At 37.9% G+C, this 16,219-nt stretch overlaps 1 protein-coding gene across 1 annotated transcript in view; it reads right to left on the reverse strand.

Annotated features, from left to right (window-relative positions):
• The window catches only part of LOC306881373 (chloride channel protein 2-like), a 66,214-nt gene that overhangs the window by 1,362 nt on the left and 48,633 nt on the right, over positions 1-16,219 (reverse strand). The window contains exons 8-22 of the mRNA XM_079435455.1: positions 14,870-14,948; positions 14,611-14,736; positions 14,434-14,518; positions 13,953-14,054; positions 13,669-13,753; positions 13,333-13,491; positions 11,638-11,707; positions 11,149-11,259; positions 10,614-10,824; positions 10,390-10,523; positions 8,907-9,085; positions 6,866-6,974; positions 6,697-6,743; positions 5,010-5,048; positions 4,537-4,641 (exon numbers count right to left, since the gene is read on the reverse strand). Of these exons, the coding sequence (XP_079291581.1) occupies positions 4,537-4,641; positions 5,010-5,048; positions 6,697-6,743; positions 6,866-6,974; positions 8,907-9,085; positions 10,390-10,523; positions 10,614-10,824; positions 11,149-11,259; positions 11,638-11,707; positions 13,333-13,491; positions 13,669-13,753; positions 13,953-14,054; positions 14,434-14,518; positions 14,611-14,736; positions 14,870-14,948 (1,641 nt within the window). The remainder of the gene's footprint in view (positions 1-4,536; positions 4,642-5,009; positions 5,049-6,696; positions 6,744-6,865; positions 6,975-8,906; positions 9,086-10,389; positions 10,524-10,613; positions 10,825-11,148; positions 11,260-11,637; positions 11,708-13,332; positions 13,492-13,668; positions 13,754-13,952; positions 14,055-14,433; positions 14,519-14,610; positions 14,737-14,869; positions 14,949-16,219) is intronic.

Genomic DNA, 16,219 nt, shown 5'->3' on the forward strand with positions numbered 1-16,219 from the left:
TGTAAGGCATTACTAATCAATTTTCAGTAATATTCATGTTCAGTAACGCTTGCATTACAACACACCTTTAGCCCCCGATTATTAATATAATTTTTTTAAAATCTAATTTAAAGTCGGGCTCCTACTTTTTTATGTCCCTATAGGGCCGGGCTTCAGGCCAATATTCACGTCATAGTTCAGACGCGGGCCGGGCCTCGGGCCTGTTTTAGACTTCTCCTTATCTTTATATTTTAGACATCCATCAATTATTGATGAAAAAAAAATTGCCGCGCTGGTGGAAACAACATGAGTCCGTGCTGTGTTTAGTGTCCCGCAGCAGCAGCGAGCCGTCAGCACAGATGAAGAGTTCTGCTTCAAATACACCAATAAAGCAAAAGCCCCAGCAAAAGTAATTACCATGAATGTGTCCGGGGAAATAGTAAGGATTCGCCATCTCCTCGTTAGACGTGCCTTTAGAGAGAAGTGCATCTTCACGGATAACGATTGTATTAAATAGTTTTTGTCTTCGTTTTTATTTATTTCGTTAAGTAGTAATTTAAAGCTTTCTTTAGATATATTTATCATGTCTGTGAGGCATGTATTTCAGTTCATTTTTGTGATGCGCTCCTGTTCAAGATAAAAGCACGTTTTGTTGATATTGTGAGTGCACTAGGGATGGCTCCATACCATAATTTTGGCTTCGGTACGATACCAGAATGTAGTACCTCGGTATCGATACTAAATGGATACCATAGGTGACAAATAACCAGCCTCAAAAGATAAGTGAATTTAAAAAAATATATATTATTAATAATAATAATAAAAACAGATTCATATGTTAATACCTTTGTATCAAACTGTAACAAAAAAACCTAAAGGGAACATAGGTAAAAAAAAAATAGGCTAACTGAAGTAATAAGATGAAAATATATCAAATCTTATCTTTTCAGTGCAAACACAGTGCAAACTGTCTCCTAAAAAAAAAACCTACAGGAAACATAGGTTTCATTTTGAAGAAGTTTGAAGAAAAAAAATAGCACTGAAGTTGCGCAATTGATGCAACAAATGTTGCTTTATTGTAAAGTGTTATTCTAACAGTAAAAGTAATATTCAAAATCATGTTATTATTTCTCTCTCTCAGATTGTTTTCAGATTTCAGACTCAACCAAAGAAACCAGCTTCATATTAGCGATCAGCAGCGCGTCAGAAACATTCCCTAAATATCATTGATACTAAAAGTAATATAGCAAAACTCTTGCTAAATTCATATCCAATTAAAATTTGATTGTATGAAATGCAAGTGCATGTATTACGTGACCAAAACTTCATTGATTCTAGCGTGTCTCACATGCACATTTGCGCTTACTGTATTACATCTGAATGTGCGTTGATCAGATGTAAATAAAAGGTCAAATCAAATCTGAATTTATGAATGATGCACTCACCTGTCGATCTCTTAATTGTTTGAAAAGATCAGGATGAGCAAGAGACAAATGCTTAAAAAGATTTGATGTGTTCCTGTGGCAACATGGAGCAAGGCCTATAGCAACGCTTGCATACAGGTGCAGTGAGGTCAGTTCCTTCACCTTTGTCATCTGTTTTTTATCCAAAGTAATGCCATATTTCACTTCTACTGTTCTCTTTATTTATTCATTTTGGGTGCGCTGAGTTTCATCTGTTTGATCCATCGCGTTGTTCTGTTGTCACATTTACCGGTTGCGCAGCAATTTGGGAAGCACTGCCACCTACAGGTGCATTTTGCAACAGCAGCGTATGAAATACCGAATTGAGCAAAATTATGATATCGTACCGTTTGAAATATAATATATATCGGTATTTTTCCAGTATCGGTATACCGCGCATCCCTAGAGTGCACACAAATAAAAGTAGACCCTTTACAGTTCCGAATTATGTATTACTCTTACCTTTATGAGCAAACATTATGGCTTAAGTTGTTTCCATTGCAAAAACATTGTAACTGATTGCGCTGGTGCCTCCATGTCCTGCGCTTTAGCTTCCACTCTCCACACAAACTACTGGATGGAGCGCACATTTATCTAGGTTTAACGTTAAACATTGTTATATGCTTCAACTGTTTTAGTATATCTATAGATTTTATTTTAGGCAAGTTGTGATGATTTGAGAAGGCTAAATTGATCAAACATAAGCTATGATCAGCCTGCCGGTCTGCTGCTGGCCGCTGGTCGTTACTTTAAGAAAGAAAAAACTTATTTAATGAACAAAAAATGCTCCAAACTTTTTTTCTAAATGAACTTAATAAAAAGCCGGAACGAAATATAAACACTTTGCCATTAGGGCAGGGCTCTAGTACATTTCGTCATTTAAGAATTTTAAGTTGTGCTTCTGTAGATATTTTGGTGAAAGTAACTCAAAAGTAATACAGGAGTCATGTAACGCATTACAATTCTGAGACAGTAATATTTTAAGGTAAGGAATTACTTTTAAATAACAGTAACAAGTAATCTGTATTACAGTTTGGAAGTAACTTGCACAACACTGTGCACAAGTGCCTGGACAACTCATCTCTCTTTTTATAAATAAAAACCATTGAACAGACAATACTTGATCTCAACTTCTTTCATTGTCCAAACAGACGGTGTGTGTGTGTGTGTGTCTGCTCATGTTCTGTTGCTGCAGATAGATGGCTGCTGGTGTAGTCCTCACTGGCCCTCTATGGCTGGCTCTGACCCGTGCTGCCAGGTTCAGAGCTGCTAATTTGCTGGCCTACTTGCCCCTGCCTGGCGAATTGGCTCTGACATGCACTGTACTGCATCTACCTGTCTTTGACATGGTTTCTTCTTGAAGAAACCTTGAATGTATTGCTGCTGTGCCTTACTTTGTCCCCTTTTCATTTTTTTTTTACACAAAATTCTGTCAAAAAAACTCAATCATTAATATTACATAAATAGTATATTTAAGAGCCATATTATAATCTGATTAAAGACAAAATCATTTAATGTGAAGCTGTTCTTGGACATTGCAAACGAAAATAAAAAAATATAAGACTACAAGCAAAAAAACGTTTGTTTATTCAATAAAGTGTTTACTATGCTACATCTTAAAATTCCAAGCGTCAGAACGCTAACATTATTAAAACCCCACATTTTAGCTTTTACCACGTTACTGCAGACTACTTGGGAAAGTGATTGTGCCTTTAATCTTTGAAACAACAGAAAGAAACATAGCATAACGATTTCAATTTAAGCAGTGCTGGTGCATCGCGACAACACAAATAAGCACAAACTCTAAGGAGCTTTCAACATACATTTTCAGCTTTTCAGCAGGCCTATAAATGCACTCTGCAGCCTGCGAAATCACGCGTCTCCTTTTTGAGCTGTGAAATTGACAGCACTCTAATGACATCGTATTCGGGAACTGATTGGCAGCGAACCAGACAGTGAGTAGGTGTGTTCTACACATAGGTTCTACTTCAAGCAGCGCTACGCTGCCGATTAATGTATGATATCAGTGGCAGCGCGTGAGATTTTAAATGCACCCAGACTGCTCCCGCACCGCAGGTGTTATACTATGATCAGTCTGCGCTGTTGGGGGGGCATAAGGGGGGTCCAGGCACCCCGTGCCCCCCCTCTAGACATGCCCCTGTTACAATACAATCTGTTCCTGACAAAAACCTGCCATGTGGCTTCAGAATATATCATACAAATGATCTGCACTACTTTTATTTATTTATTTTGTGGTCATTTTATATGGCTAAATAAAAGAGTGCCGTAGGGATGGCATCGTTTTTTTTAAATGACTGAAATAAGGTCTGTGGTTCACTCAAGTTCAAGACATTTTTATGTTTTATTCTATGACATAAAATACATCAGAAATGCTTGTGATTTTTTAAAGCTTTTACTTGTCTTGAAAAAGGTGGTTGCTATCAAGTGGCCTAATGGAACTACAGAGATTGTCAGGAACATTAAAAGTCATAATGCCGAACAGGTAAACTCATCTACTCAATAATCTGTTTTTACAGCCTCATTGTGTTAACTAACTGGGCTCTTGCCCTATTCGGACAGTAATTGTTTCTCATGGGGATGCAAGTTATTTTCACCATTTACAGGGGGTAGTCAGTGATTTTAGTGCCGTCCAAATACAGAATGTCAGTGTTTTTCTCTCACCACCTGCGTAAACAACCCAGGCCGAATTACCTACTGCTTTTTAACAAACACCAAGGTAATGTGGCAATTTAATTGCTGATCGAATCCACATCTTGAGTTTACGAGAAGTAATTGATTCAAAATTGAATGTGTAAATCCTTTTTGACCACTGCTGAACACCATACTTTAAACTGTATTTGCGTGCATACAGTACATTTAGCTTTTCCCTTCTAGGGACTGTATTTAGGCTTTAAAATTCATCAAAATTGTGTTAATTTGTGAGGATTAACTTGGTTACAGAGCTTATTTTCTGTAATAACCCAAAAGCCAATGGAAAAATCCTTCTGGGTTCTTGTCAAGGGAGCTAGGGTGATGCAAACAACATCACTTCAGCAGAGCACACTATGCTTGGCAGATACAGCAGATCTTTTACCTTATGCAAAGATGTCCGTTCCACCAGCTGAAAGGGGGCGGGGTCTATTTTACAGTTGTTAAAATTAACAGCCTCCTCCAACTGTTGCTCCTCCCACTCTGCTATCTGAATAAGAAATGTTTAAAAAATATATTATTAATTACTATTAAAGTTTAAAAAAACAATTTAATGTAAACTGACAGGGGCAGTTATCCTATGTTTTATACTATTTATGCAAGATCATAAGATAATCCTCTCCATAAGCAGTCCATTAAATATTAAAGAAATAATTCAAGCAAAAATGCAAAATCATCATTTGAGTTTAAATAGAATTCTGACTTCCCCTAATCAAACTTTCAAACCCCTCTGTTTATTCTAGAATACACATTAGTTACAATGAAATGGAAAATACAGCAGAATAAGTGACTCACTACAAGAATCATGATACAGTTACAACATAATTAAGGGGTAAGTATAGTATTTAATTGATATACCTCTGCTGTTGACATGTCATCTTCAACATCAGGTGTATCCTGAAAACATCAAGTAGAGAATTAGACACAGAAATGCACAAAATGTTTCTTTCATACATTCTTGTCCTCACAAACACTCATGCAATTCACTCAGTTCACAAGACAAGCTACACATACTAATGTAATCTACCGAAGCGGCTCAAGCTTTACTAAACATTAGCAAGCTTAAGCAATACATTAAATGCAGCCCAGGGGAGGGTGAGGTAGACTGGATGCCATTACGAAGGCAATAAAGAACTAAGACAGGGAATAGCTTTTCGAAAGGTTTTTAATTTGATTGGAGAGTTTAAGGCTCCAGTTCAAAATTGGACTTGAATCAACTTTGTAAAGCTTTGTTCAAAAGAAACGGGTCCAACTGCAACATCCCCTGATGTCCGCCTGTAGGTTTACAAACATTTGGGGCCTGTTCTGAATCTTGACAACCGCAAAACCAAACCATGCGTCACACAAACGCACTCAAACCCATGAGAGATAAATATACACTTCATAACATGGCATGAATCATCTCGTGAGTCAGCTTGTTCCCTGTTCCCTAGAGGGTAAGTACTAAGCTGGAGGAGAGTATCAATACAGCACAGGCAGAACGCAATAAGGCCTCTGAGTAAAGGCCCTATTGGCTGTGCCACTGCCACCCCCGATGATGCGTGTTTGTGGGAGAGTGGAACGAGTCCCTGCGGCTGCATTCTTACCGCCATGGGTATCTTCACACGCTTGGGCCTCCTGCTCCTCTTAGGAGCCATGGGGCCAGCATTGCTCTTCCAGACAGAACAGATAGAAAAGGGAGGAGCATAAAGCGTTAATGTAACTCTAACGCAACGCTCTCTCAACAGCTGCACCTTCAACATTGACTATTATCAAGGGACACTGTTAGAGCCGAAGTTCCTCCAAAGAGAAAGGCAGAAAGGGGTGTGTAACAAATAAATACAGCAGCCGAAATCCCATGTTAATGCCAGGCTGACAGAATGCTCACTTTGTGCTGGTCAACAGATGTCGCTTGATAAGAAAAGTCCTGTGGGAGTCTACTTAACCATGAGGTGAAACTCCAAAGAAACGCAGACTAAGGCTTTGTTCACAATGCACTTAAATCCAATTCCTTTTTTTTTAAAAAAATAAGATGTTCTTAAAAAGATATTTAAGAACTACTTTAGATTTTTTTTTTATAAAATTGCATTTAGGAGTATTCTTACAAATTTATTTTAGGAAATTTCTTATCTTCTTTTTTTGTGAATCCGACTTCTGGTCTGTATTTAAGTCCAATTCAAAAAATCAGATCCGCTCAGCATTCAATAGTAAATGCCACAAAGCTTGAATAAAGCACAGCAGAAATGTTGAATAAAAAAAATCCATGAAATCTAATTTGACTTCAGGTTTTTTATCCACATATTTATGTGCTTTGAATCACATTTGTCAAAAATTTTTAAAATTGGAGAAGCGAGTCAAATACGGCAAAAGATAGTCTGAACAAAACCTAAGACAAGCACTAAAACATTTCAAAAGTAACAAACAAGATGTTTAGGCTAATTGTTAGGCCGGTTTGGCAGATGGTTCCTCCCAGTCTCTCGTCCCATATTCAGTCTCTGGGCACCTGTAAAATCTACAGCTACATAAGTGCCACACATCACCCACGATCCCTAGAGAGCCATCGTACCTCTACTAGCTCCTTCACAGGTTCCCCAGAGGAGAGGTTTGGAGAGCCTGCAGAAGAGGAGTGATTAGATTAGCACAAGATGGGTGCGTACCAGGGGGGTCGCAGACAGTTCGCAACATGACATACATGAGTAGGAGTTGAAATGTGTGAGTAAGTGTTATATACACACTGTTCAGTGACTCTGTGTTGCTGATTGCAGACACTGTCTTCAGAGCAGACTTGAGGGGGATCTGGGAGTTACTCAGTGTAGGGCTGTAGGAGGACTCTTCAGTGGAGATCTGGAGAAAAACAGTCCGTTAGATCCACTTATAAATAAGTTTGATTACTTCTATCACATACTCCCAGCTGTATTACTGAACTCAGAGATGATAGCCTGCCGGGAAGGAATTCTTTGGGATGAAACAGAAAACATGAAAAAAAAAACACCTGACGGCGATCTGACAATGCTTTATTCTTCTTGAGGAATAAACAGACAACTGGGGAACACAGACTCCAAAAACAATGTCAGACTAACATTGAACATAATTAAAGAAACATTTCACCCAAAATTGAAAATTACTTAATACTTTCTCTGTGTTGTTCCAAGCCCATATGCCGTTTTCAGTCAAACACGGAAGGATAAATGTTTATGCAGTTCATTTTGTACGAAAGCTCATAATGAACAATAAACACTGTAAGGGAACCATAAAAGGAGTCCATGTGGCTCATTTGCTATATTTCAAGACCTCTGAAGCGCTACTACACAGACTGAAATTTAGGTCCTTAGTTATGGAAAATGTGCCTCTTCGCTGCAGCTCTCAAATCTTATTCTTCATCTTGCATGTTCAAGCGCAGCATTCACTTGTACGTATGATATATCATATATTTTTGGATTTACTGCTTTGTTGGATATTTAATTGTTCATACTCACTTCCCTTATTTTAACATTTAGATTACCTATGCCATCAATTAACATTCACTTGAAAATAGTTTTTAAAGGGGTCATGAAAGGAGAAACCAAAATTCCCTTGATCTTTTGACATACAAGAGGTTATTGTATAAATCTAAAAACAGCTTATATTGAAGGCAGTCTGCCAAAAACAACAGCTTGTGGAATGTAGCACTCTATGATGTAATAGTGTGGATAAGCACCGCCTCCTCCTCAGAAGATCGACATCACTGTCTGTTCAGCCCCTCCCACCAATTCATGCACAAAGTGTTTACGAGAGAGGCGAATGCACAGGTCTATGCAGAAACCAAACGATAAAGATGCGCTGGAAAAAAGATGCTGTGCGGTGCCAAGTTGTGGAAAAGCAGTATTTGCATTGCGTTTCTTCTGATCCCATCATTATAGGAAAGAGTGGATGAACTTTATTTTTAATTAAAGTAAGTAAGAAGTCGGTCTTTTGTTCACTTCGTTTAACCGCGGATCCGTTTACAAACAAGGCTCAATTCGACGAGGGATTTTCAAAAATGATTGATGTAAAAATCTTGATAACATTATAAGTGGACCTCCGAGAACAGCACAAAATAAAAAACAAAGGCAGTTCATGACCTCATTGCTGTGATGCCTAAACTCACTTGTAGCATTTAATATGACTGAATTTATTTTTTTGTGTTTCATTTGAACTTGATTTAGACAAATATTCTGTAATGTAGAAACTACAGAAAATAATTCATCAGTTACCATTCATAAAATGAAACTAATTATCGGCTAATCATAAGTGGCCAAAATGTTAATATCAATGCATCCCTAACAGCGTTTTGCCATCTAAAACCTGGTGCAATCTGAAAGTTCATATGATATTTCAGTTTCCCAGAAAATAGCATTCAGGCTTAGAACGACATGACAACAATTGTATTTTTTTGTTGAACTATTCCTTTAACTTACAGTAATTTTTTATGTCTACACTACCATTAAAAAGTCTAGGGTCAGTGCATCCTTTCTGAACAAAACTATTAATTTCTTTAAAATCAAATCAAATGAATATTTAACCGTATTCTACATCCTTTAATCCTACCCAATACATAAACTTCCTAACTATTAATAAACAGTAATTAGGAGTTTATTGAGGCAGAAGTCATAGTTCACAGTTAATAGTGACAATTTGACCTTAAAAAAAGTATTGACCCAAAACTTTTGAATGGTATGTCTGATTCATGTTTATAATGATCATATTATATTGTATAAACCTATATTAGCACTAGCGTCTTCTCTCTGAAGTTCATACCAGGAAACGTACGCCACGATCAGTCCTGGGGGGAGAGTCTTGGGGGAAGGTGGGCACATGGGTGCCATTGTCCTGAGCGCGTTCTCTCAAGTACTCCAGCCTGCGAGCTCGGCTGAGCTGCTGTGAGAGTAGGGTCTGCAACTGGGAGCGCTCCATAGAGCCCAGCAGGATCATGGACTCTGGAGTCAGGTGGGGACACAGGCAAGGGAGACAGCAGAAAGAAAGGAAAAGAGAGAGAAAGAGAGAAGTGAGAGAGACACAGCGGGATAGCTGGAGGAATGGGGGATAGCAAAGGGAAATGGTGGGAGGGCGGGAAAGGAGATGGAGAAGGTAAAGAATGTGTCTGTCACAGGGTATGAGGTGGAATTGTGGGATTACATTTCCAACTGTGAGCTTTCATTTGGGAACATCAAGAAAATGTCTGGAAAAGAAACTGTACTAAAATCAGTAAAATGTCAAAAAAATATACTATAATAATATTACAGCCTCATTTTTACAGACTCATTTTTCTTTATAAAAAATCAAATGCACACTGATTCTTACAAATGCACACTGTCCATTTATAAGCATCACACAAACACCTAAACTAAACTGTTTCTCAAATTCATTCAGAAGCTCATTTACTTTCCAGGCATCTACATCTGTACACGTCTAGTTTTCAAGCAATATATTGACTCAAAATCGTTATTAGGTATATTTTACACATTTAAAAAATCTAAATATAAACCTTGAAATAAATGTCTAGGATTTTGAAAAAATTTAATAGAAGCTTAAAAAATGCTCTACACTAATTAAATAATTAAAATGATTTGACTCTTTGTACAAAAGGTCAGATGTTCTTCTGTAGGCCAGGTGCTCTTTGGATTATTTATATCACATAATCATTCAGAAATCAGTCTAATATACAGATTTGGTGCTCAAGAAAAATTATGTATAATTATAAATGTTCAAAACAGTGGTACTTCTTAATATTTTTGTGTATGCTTTTTTCAGGATGTTCAAAATAACAACATTTATTTAAAACAGAATTTTTTTTTTATATTAGTATAACTATATTTTTTATTATTATTATTTATACATTTGCTCAGCTTAATGTAACCCCTCTAGAAAATATAATAATAATAATATATATTTTTTTGTCTGCAAGTTTTTTTTTTTTTTTTTTTTTGAAATTAATAAAACATTTTATATATGTATTATATGAAGTACACACACACACACGCACTACTTTACTCTCTAGATACTGGTATCAGTCATTGAAAACTCATTTTGAGTGCAGCTCATTTCTTGCTGAAAATGGTTCAGCAATCAAAAGCTGATATTGCAGAGTTATTTCAGTCGAATCTTCTATATTGAGCTAAATGGGGAAAAAGGCACTTTGGGAAGAAGACTGTCTAAAATGTATCTTAAAATTCCAAACGTGGGCAGAACAACCGATTTGTTTGTGCAAAATATACCTTTAAACAGATGTTTTATGTCTCACCTTTGGACTCCACCAAGGCCAGGGTTTTAAGCTGGCCTGTTATGAGAGCTTCCTGCAGATCCCGGTAAGAGGACGAGAGAGTGATATACCGCACGTCTCTCACCATTATGTCCTCCACACGGATATTATACTTCCTACAGGTAAATAAAAAAGAGAAGCATTCAAAAAGCCAGGGGGCATGATATGAGAGTGATAATTTGGGGAAATTACGTAACAGCCCTCACTCCTGTCCCCAGCCCAGCTCTGGCAGGTAGGGAAGTTTCTGGATCCGGATGATGGAATCATAGAGGGAAGGCTGCAGACTCTGAGCCACGGCATTGGCCAATATCACAGCGATCATCACGGGCAGGATGTGCGAGATTTGTCCGGTCAGCTCGAACACAATGACGGCAGTGGACACGGTGTGAGTAACTGCGCCAGAAAGAGCCGCCGCCCCTGTGGGAATCACCATTTCGTCCCGCATCAAATTACAGTAGCAGTCACCCACCGCAAGCCATCTGATTTCCTATTATGCTCCTGACAAGCTTTTTGCTCCGCTGCACAATGCAGCGCTACCACTGAAGCCATTTCCACAGGCAAGATCTAATTTGGCTGTTGGTCTGTGTGGGTTAATGAAAAATGTATGACTCTTGCATACAACACCCTGCAGGTTCAATTACGTGTGTGAATAAGATATAGCTACAACGGGCTGAAACTGATGGCTTTTGAAAGAAAACAAATGGACATCCGCGAGAAGGCATGCACAATCAACGCTCTCACCTGCAACTGCGTATCCGCCAGGAACTATGGGATATACAGTGTTGTCGGCGTGTATCCCATCGGGGAAGACGGCAGCCATGCTCTCGCCGACCAGTCGACCGAACGCAGCCCCTGTACGACACAGAATTCGCAACATACAGTAGATTCAATGACATTTTGGAGGTGGCAAAAACACCAAATTTAACAAAAAACACCGACACGTGCTTGACGAATACTTACATGAGGTCACAAACATTGACTCCAGTGATTTTGATGTGTTTACACACAGGCTTTAGACAGTGATGAGGGATGGAAATGGAGAACATGATTGCGGGAAAAGGAAAACAGCCATTAAAAACAAACTAAAGTATGATGGCTGGTATGAACACAAGAGCAAAATAATGTTCAAAAGTGCTGGCTCATACAATAGTGAATTGAAATGGAAACCAAAAAAGCATATCCCACAGTGTTGATTTTCAAAAACAACACACGCACACTATAATCACATACCAATGAGGAAAACCGGCATGAAGGCCCCGCAAGGCACAGGCATTGTTGTGGCCACAGCTGACATCCAGAACTGAGAAAAACATTTAGAAGCCACAAGGTCACACACTTGGACAAAGACATTGTTTAATAATTAAGCAATATCACACTCGCAATCGTGATGCTGTACTGAAAATCAGGACAGCTGTGATTCACCAAAACTGTGCTGGTTTTTAATATATCAGCACAATTCAACATACACAATGGACCCTTTTCACATGACTGTGAGTCATCGGTCATCAGCATCATAAATCCTCAAAAGTTTGTGATATTTTGATTTTTAAAAAGATGTATGTACATTTATATCACTATACTTTGTATTATATCACCTTTGCATCAAATTACAGAAAAACTAGTTAAAGCTAATGCGATGGTGTTTCTAACGCAGCATTTATGGAAGGGATGGTACATTTGACATTATTCTCTCTTCTGACTGCCGTTATCAGTCTCTCTTAATTTTTTTCCTTTTTTTGAAAGTCATGAAAACACCATCGTGGAGTTTTTCTTCTTTTGCTATTTGAGCAAATGAGAATGCAACAAATATATTTGTGGTACTCTCCCATTCACCGATCTTCAAGTTAACCCAACTATGATGACTTCTGCAGATGAGAAACCCGGAAATGTGAAAAAGGCTCATAGTTCAATAAAGTTAATACTGAGTAATTGGCATTTCAGAGACAATGTGACCAGATGTTTTGCTTTTGCAACTAGAACAATTACAAAATAAGCAGTATAATTTAATGCTACATATACTATTCATATATTGTCACATATTACCCAGTGTTTAAAATTGCTCTTAAAGAAATAGTTCACCCAAAAAATAAAATTTACTGGAAATGTACCTACCCTCAGGTTATCTCAGATGTAGATGAGTTTGTTTCTTCATCAGAACAGATTTAGAGAAATTTACATCACTTGCTCACTAGTGGATCCTGAATGGGTGCCGTCAGAATCAGAGTCAAAAACAGTTGCTAAAACATCAAAATAATCCACGCCACTCCAGTCTATCAATTACCATCTAGTGAAGTTAAAATCCTGTGTGTTTATAATAAACAAATCTATCATTAACTTGTTTTTAACTTCAAACCATTGCTTCTGGCTAAAATACAAGTATTCTATCCATAATATTATAAAATTAAGGATACATAATATTTCTCCAGTGAAAAGGTATAAAGGATAAATATGCACAGATCAAGCACCGTTTACAAGAAAAAACAGTTCTGAAGAAATATGTTGGTACACTTGGTAGATTTTGATTTGAGAGAACAACAGGGGATGGACTTTTTCACCGGAGGAAGCAATATATTGAATTACCTTTGTTTTGGCCAGAAGCAACAGTTTAAAGTTAAAACATCTCAATGATGGATTTATTTATTACAAACCAGCAGCTTTTCACTTTACAAAATGTTAATGATGGACTGCAGTCGTGGATTGCTTGAGGATTATTGTGCTGTTTTTATCAGCTGTTTAGACTCCTATTCTGATGGCACCCATTCACTCCAGAAGATCCATTGGTGATCAAGTGTAGGAATGCTAAATTTCTCCAAATCTATTCTGATGAAGAAACAAACTCTGGCCTGAGGGTAAGTATATTTTCAACAAATTTAAATTTTTGGCTGAATTATACCTTTATATTTTATATAATACGGTGAGACACACCTTCATGACAATGAAGAGGAGAAGTGTGATGAACACACTGACTTGTGGGTGTTTCCAGGCCTGAGGTACATGGCTTGAGTACATAAACTCCTCAGCAACACCTTGCTTGTACCAGGTTTGGTTGTCAAACAGTGCCACTAGTGACTCATGTTGAGTCAGCTAAATGAGGAGGCAGCGCAGTTTGTTATTTAATGCATGATTACTGATCTGGAACAAATAAATCTATCAGCATGAAGCACACTTGAAAGACTGAAACATTCGGGTTGAGTAGAAAGAAAAAAGATATAGAGAGGGAAATCTGAAAATCAGACACACGGTAAATCTCAAACATCAGACCTGGCCTGCCATAAACTGTCCAAACCCTGGAGGAAAGGTGAGTGTAGAGATAAGAAGAGTGACCACTGCTGGATACACTAGTCTTCTATGGGAAGCCAAACATGAGAAAGAATAATTACATTTTTTTTATACAAAAAAATACATTTGCTACTATAATATAATATAATAATTTTTGTAACATTATTAACAATGAAATGAAATGTTATGCTGAGCTAGTACCTAAACAAAATACATTGTACAACAAGAATTATTGTTAATGTAAGAGAAGTGGTAAACAAACTCACTTTTTTATCAAAAACTTGTTGATGGTTTTCTGTTTTCTCATAGACTCCACTATGATCCTGTTCAGGTAGACATACAACGCCCCTCCAAAACCACTGGTAATCCTAAAAAAACATTAACAACAGAAGAACTGAAACATCAATTACATAAAACATGACAAGAGGTACTGTATAACTATGATCACTGCACATTTCTATTTTACAGCTAAGAACTAAGTATTAAGAACTAAGAATAACTAGCTAGTTGGATTTACAGACTAGACGTGTGAACCTGGCTTGTCAACCAGAACACAACTCTTAAAGTTTGAAAGCAGAAGTATAAGCTTTGCAAATAAACAGTTCTAACTAGCTTAGACATTTTTAGCACAAATGCTCTTAGACAAGGATATTGGTTTGCATGAAATCTGTCTTTTGACTACCATCATTTAAATTATGTAAATCAAACTTGTGTTTGGGAGAAAGATGGCAAAGGTGAGACACAAACCCAAGCACAGCAAAAGCTGGAAGCTCTTGTAGGTCAAAGGGAAAGTCCAGCCGAAAGCGAGTTTTAAAGAGAGCCGTGATTGTCTCTGCAATAAGGCGAAGAGAGAATGACAGTCAGAAATGTATGACGAATGAATCATCTGACTGTGCTGGCTATCATAACGGATTTCTCCCTCACCCTCATCCTTATTCCAAACCGCCAGCACCCTGAAGATAAAGGCACTGAAGGTTGCAGCGAAGAATCCTCTCCAGTAGTTCCTCACGGCAAAGAACGTAGATGTGACCTCAATACTAAACAGCACTCCTGCCACAACACAGCAGATCATACGACAAACAACTCTGTTCAAAGCTGGAAGTATACAGGGGAATGTTACTGTCGTAAATGTGATATGGCGTTATCTCCAGTGGCCAGCTATGATCACAATGTCTGGACTTACCTCCAATAGGGGCAGCAAAGCAACAGCCCACCCCCACTGCACAGGCGGCTGACAGCATCTCTGTGTTCCTCAGCTCGTTCTGTCAGATTAACAAGAAAACCCAATACATGCAAATCCTGTTTCAAACGACTGTCGACGTGGCATTTTACAGGCAGCCAAGAGTGGAACAGGGTAATTACACTGACGGATACATGGCAAAGACATGCGGAACAAGGTATTGCTATGAACACAATTAAAAAATGAACAAACACTGCTCTTTCATTCACTATATGCTATCTTTGTGAACGGTTTGGTACGGCCAGGGAGGATGAAGTCCGGTAAGACTCTAAATTACAATGGAAAAAAATGGTAAACTTGAGAAAAAAGGAATCACAAATGGAGATTAAAAAAAATTAAACTCTCTTGTTTCGTTCATTAAAACACTTTCAATCAATTGGATCACATGGACACACCCAAACATAATAATACCTGCATCTTACCTTGTTTCCCTCAAAGGGCTCTTCCTTCAGCAGTAAATCAAAATAACACACATACATGTGAGTATCTGCACGCTATTCTTTCAAAACCTATCAATACTTTAAGTACTTACACTGCTGTTGTTTCAAGTCTGTATCTACAAAAAATAAATAACTTAATTAAAAATGAATCTTCATATTTTTGTATTTTTCTATCTACAGTGGTGTGAAAAAGTGTTGGCCCCCTTTCCTGATTTTTTATTTTTTTGCATGTTTGTCACACTTTAATGTTTCAGATCATCAAACAAATTTAAATATTAATCAAAGATAACACAAGTAAACACAACATGCAGTTTTTAAACAAAATCCAAACCCACATGGCCCTGTGTGAAAACGTGTTTGGAACAGGAACAGTGGAACAGTTTGGAACAGGAACATGGAACAGTGGTGAACCTTCCCAGGAGTGGTGGGCTGACCAAAATTACCCCAAGAGCGCAGCGACGACTCATCCAAGAGGTCACAAAAGACCCCACAACAACATCTAAAGAACTGCAGGCCTCACTTGCCTCAGTTAAGGTCAGTGTTCATGACTCCACCATAAGAAAGAGACTGGGCAAAAATGGCCTGCATGGCAGAGTTCCAAGACGAAAACCGCTGCTGAGCAAAAAGAACATAAAGGCTCGTCTCAGTTTTTCCAGAAAACATCTTGATAATCCCCAAGACTTTTGGGAAAATACTCCGTGGACTGACAAGACAAAAGTTTAACTTTTTGGAAGGTGTGTGTCTCATTACATCTGGCGTAAAAGTAACACAGCATTTCAGAAAAAGAACATCATACCAACAGTAAAATATGGTGGTGGTGGTAGTGTGATGGTCTGGGGCTGTTTTGCTGCTT

Source organism: Barbus barbus (assembly GCF_936440315.1).
Source record: "Barbus barbus genome assembly, chromosome: 15".
NCBI classification, from domain to species: Eukaryota; Metazoa; Chordata; class Actinopteri; order Cypriniformes; family Cyprinidae; genus Barbus; species Barbus barbus.